The sequence below is a fragment of the Triticum dicoccoides genome, chromosome 6B (assembly GCF_002162155.2).
Source record: "Triticum dicoccoides isolate Atlit2015 ecotype Zavitan chromosome 6B, WEW_v2.0, whole genome shotgun sequence".
Lineage (NCBI taxonomy): Eukaryota > Viridiplantae > Streptophyta > Magnoliopsida > Poales > Poaceae > Triticum > Triticum dicoccoides.
In genome coordinates this window covers 78,415,437-78,419,725 of record NC_041391.1, presented here as the reverse complement: position 1 = coordinate 78,419,725, position 4,289 = coordinate 78,415,437, and the positions used below count along the sequence as shown (strand labels likewise).

The following is a 4,289-nucleotide window of genomic DNA, read 5'->3' as shown; positions in this document are numbered from 1 at the left end:
GTTTGACAGCAAATCTCGCCACACAACGAGAAATCCGAACCTCGCAGTCTCAAGGAGACGACATGATTCTACACCGAAGATTTGTTGACTACATCCAGAAGGAGAAACTCAAGAAGGATCGGAACCTGGAAGACAAAGTTGAAGAAGAAGCGCCGCCATCTGCTCGAGCGACGCAGCTGCAAGGACTGAAAAATCTTAACCTAATAAACTACTAATTGGAGCGGAGGCACCGGAATTCTCCTCCCCGTCATCAGCCACCGGGACGGCAAGCAGAGGGGAGGCGAATCCACGGACTCGCCGGCGAAGCCTGGAGGGGTGAGTTTGCCCTAGCCGCCAAGGGATAGGTGAGGTGCGATCAAGGTGGTTGATGGAGCACAGAAAATCAGTCTGGTGAAATAGACCGTTTTCCAATAAAATTAAATTGTAACTCTAGTTCGCCCTCCTCCTTGATCCAACTGACTGAAATGCAGCCACAAATAACCAATCGTTCTAAAGCAATAACCCTGTTTGAGTTACAGCGTCAGACAAATTCAGTTGGCTGGCCATCTTCTGAACTGATTCAGACAGGCGGCGTTGCAATGCTTCTGGCATGTGGTGGCCAACAAACAAGACCATATCCACCCAAAAGATTTAGTACCCCATTGACACACAATGGCATGTGTATCCAAGTACTAAAATAAATAGAAGTAGTTGCCTGTCTGACTGGCAGATATTGTACCCAGCCAGATACATATCAACAATATCCTATTGCAGCAGATACCATAGGCCAATAGCAATATCATACAAAACATACCCTGCTGCCAACATGCTCTCCATGATCTCCAATTATATGCCACAACCCACAAGTGCTAGCTGTGAGTATCAAAACAGGCAGGTCAAGGCACTGCACATGCTCCATTTGCCAGCAATCATACGCCGGGCGAAACAAAACCGAATCACAATTCATAGGGTAGGATGCATCTTCTAAATGCAGGAATAGATACCATAACAAGAAAGGAAACATAATTTTCCATTGAAGTGAAAATAACAAGCAAAAATAAAATAAACTGAGTGCGATTACATTATGTCTCTACTTATGGAACCGAGATAACAACGAGATACTTTTTTTTTACGGGGTCTCAAACACGGGAAATACCATCTACTAAGCAAGTTACCTAAATTGCCACGACTTGTCAGTCACACGAGATAATCACAAGGCAGGAAGAAGAGAAATCAAACAAATGGATCGCCCGATGCCTCGACAAAGAGACCTTGCTGCAGCTGCCGGTGGGTAACCTAGGGTGGGGTAGGGGGGAGGGACGACGACCATGAGAGTGCAGCTCCGCTGAAGCAAGACGTAACAATAATATAGCATGGCGGCAACTTCGCCCTTGTTCTTTGTCTACCGATGATTAGATCACAAGATGGAGCAAGCCCCCCTCTGCGCCTTTTTCTTCTTCTTCGCCTTTGGTGGCGCAAGTACCACCTTTATTGCCGCATCAAATACACCCTTGACATTCTGAAAATCGACAAGGACCAGAAAAAAAAAACTCTGTCAGCATCTCACATTGCATTATGCAATAAGCAAACATGTAAGAAGATAGCTATACTAGTTGGGTCTTCGAGCTGCATTCAATGTAGTAGGGTGCGCCTATTAACTTTTTTAGTTCCTCCCCCTACAGAATTTGGCATCTAAAGTTAGTAACACAGCATCGCCTCCTTCAAGGGAAAGAGCAAGAAAGACAACAAGTCAAGGAAAAAAAGATCAAGTCGTGATGTAATGCATCCATACCTGAGCAGTAGTGATAGGAACAGCACCAGGATGGTCCACAAAGAACTGCTTGTCATCTCGAAGATCTGCCAGGGCAATGTACAAAGTGAAAATGGAATACAACTGACAGTCTAAACCATCAAAGGTTCATGGGTAAAGAACACAAGCACGAAGAACTAAACAGCCAACAATTCATCTAGGTATATACCAATATTCTCAAGCACAGAAAGCAGTGGTGAAATACTATGAGGTTCACAGAAGCTTAGATTCAAGGGTTTTTTTCTCATTTATTTTCATCTGGATAGCATCCCCTGCTTTCACTTGTAGTGTGTGACTGCCATTGCACGTTACTGTGAATAACTTTACAAAGACCTATGTGCCTAGAAACCCAACGTCACTTCCGTCGTGAACACAACAGGATATCAGATTTCTGAAAAACAATGTGGCCATGTACATTCTTACCAAGCTTTGTTCCCACGAGGATAATAGGCACACCTGGTGCATAATGCTTCAGCTCAGGTATCCACTGAAACAAAAACGGAATTCAGGTTCAGGAAATGCATAGGTTGAGCATTTATGTATAACCATAAAAATAATGAGAACAAATTAACATAAGTCAAGATAATGACCAAGGAACAGAAATTAGGGGAAACTATATCAGCTCTGATGAATAGGAGACTACTGGAAAAACCATTCGAGAGTGCATTAAAGCCTATTTCTAGCATGGAATAATTTCCCACTGAAGAAAAGAAACCACTCATCAAACATGACATACATGCCAGAAACACAAAAATGTTATCAGATAACTGATGCATAGAAATGATGGTGAAATGAACTTCTGCAGAGAACTTCTGGAACCAGGAAAGCACAGAGCAAATTTATTTGAATATAAAGAGATAATAAGAACCAGACTGTTACCTTCTTTGAAACATTCTCATAGCTGGCCTTGCTGATAAGCGAGAAGGCCAGAAGGAAGACATCAGCTCCACGATAACTCAGCGGTCTCAGTCTGTTGTAGTCCTCCTGACCTGTTGCAGTTCCAAAGAAGAAACTTTTACAACTTGGCACCAAAAACAAGACCAAGCAGACAGAACAAACATGTAACCATCACAAACCAAGAGAGAAAGAAGAGCCAGTTACCTGCAGTATCCCATAGCCCGAGGTTGACAGTGTTGCCATCAACCACAACATTAGCACTGAAGTTGTCAAACACCGTGGGCACATAGTCCTGCCAAGAACAACAGTAGTAGTAAGATAAACAGCAAGTGCAGCTAAATTCTTTCTTCCAAGTCCAAGAAACAGCCACATGGCCGTCGGAGTGAATTAACAACAAGTGCAGCCAAATTCTTTCTTCCAAGTTCTAGATGCAGCCACATGGCCGTCGACGGACGACAGCGAGGTGAATTAAATTCTTCCACTCATGTAGCCATGCCTGAAGATAAGCATACCAAGATGGCACAAACACCAGACCCCATGTAGGTGGGTGGTCCAACTGGATATTCTACTGCTGCTGCTACCACTACTACGTGGTCACCATGACCCAGGGCTCCAAGCTAATCTACCCTCACAAAGCAGAGTAACCCCATCATGGGTGGTGGTATTATCTTGTCTTGTCTCCAAGGTTTCTTTCTTCCTCTCCTCTCCTCGAGAGAGAGTAAAAAGAAATCTTTCGTTTGAAAACGAAGCATGCGTGAAAAGGTAGGTGCTGCAATTGGTGTGTGGATTTGCGTGAAAGAAACAAAGAATGGCACCCACCAACCATACGGAAGGTGTGAGTGGTCGAGGTAGGGTACTACCCCGCTACTCGGCTAAAAGGAAAGGCTGGAAAGCGATCTCCGGCTGTTTGAAACGGATCCGCAGCCCCCACATTGCCGGCTGGAAGTGGAGCCAAATTGGTACGAAATCACGAGCCGACGAAATCCCCCTACTATCTTTTTTCCCCTGCAAATGTTACCGTTCCTACTGAATGGTAACGAAATCGACAGCGAAAATTTCCCGTACAGAATAAATCCTAATTTGGGGCTGATTTGGGGGTATCAGAAGAAAATATCCCCATTTCGCTGAGGAGGACCGGCAACCCTAGACGAGAAAAGATCGAAATTGGCGACCGCATTGTGCCCAAATTAGGAGCCACCGGGGGGCGAATCGAGCGCAGAAAGCCGGCCCAAATCTAGATCAAGAACCAGCCTCCGCCTCCCCCACCCCCTAATTAGGAACACACACACAAAAAGAATCAATCAACCAATCCGGCATAAAAGGCGCAAGCAGCAACATTTGTCCGCCTCTACAAGAACAAGAACAAGAACAAGAAGCAACCTGGCATTACCCAAGAACAAGCAGTAATAAGAAAAGAAAGGAGGAGAGAGAGGGACGTACGGTGGGGAAGGTGTTGGAGGTGTAGGAGATGAGCATGCAAGTCTTGCCGACGGCGCCGTCCCCCACGGTGACGCACTTTATGAACCTGGACGCGCTCATCCTCCCTCTTTCCCTCGCTGCCGGTGAAGCTGCGGGCAAGACAGGGGAGGGGAGGAGGGGAAGA

The 4,289-nt window shown here is 45.4% G+C and overlaps 1 protein-coding gene across 2 annotated transcripts; it reads right to left on the bottom strand.

The window, feature by feature from the left end:
• Positions 1-985: 985 nt before the first annotated feature.
• LOC119322453 (rac-like GTP-binding protein 6) lies at positions 986-4,283 on the bottom strand. 2 transcript variants are annotated; one of them, XM_037595940.1, is made up of 7 exons: positions 4,127-4,283; positions 2,891-2,978; positions 2,669-2,778; positions 2,213-2,276; positions 1,772-1,836; positions 1,590-1,655; positions 986-1,498 (listed from the first exon to the last, which is right to left on the bottom strand). In XM_037595940.1, exons 1-7 carry the CDS (start codon positions 4,223-4,225, stop codon positions 1,397-1,399), a joined length of 594 nt encoding a protein of 197 aa, XP_037451837.1. In that variant the 5' UTR covers positions 4,226-4,283; the 3' UTR covers positions 986-1,396. The 2 variants fall into 2 exon arrangements, with proteins under 2 accessions (XP_037451837.1, XP_037451838.1); XM_037595941.1 differs by lacking the exon at positions 4,127-4,283 and adding an exon at positions 3,199-3,240.
• Positions 4,284-4,289: the final 6 nt, after the last annotated feature.

Coding starts and splice junctions, on each gene's coding strand:
- LOC119322453 (XM_037595940.1), bottom strand. CDS start 4,225: ATGAGCGCGTCCAGGTTCATAAAGTGCGTCACCGTGGGGGACGGCGCC. Junction 2,779..2,890: donor CGGGCTATGGGATACTGCAG/GTAACTGGCTCT, acceptor GAACTGCAACAG/GTCAGGAGGACTACAACAGA. Junction 1,837..2,212: donor CCTCGTGGGAACAAAGCTTG/GTAAGAATGTAC, acceptor TTGCCCTGGCAG/ATCTTCGAGATGACAAGCAG.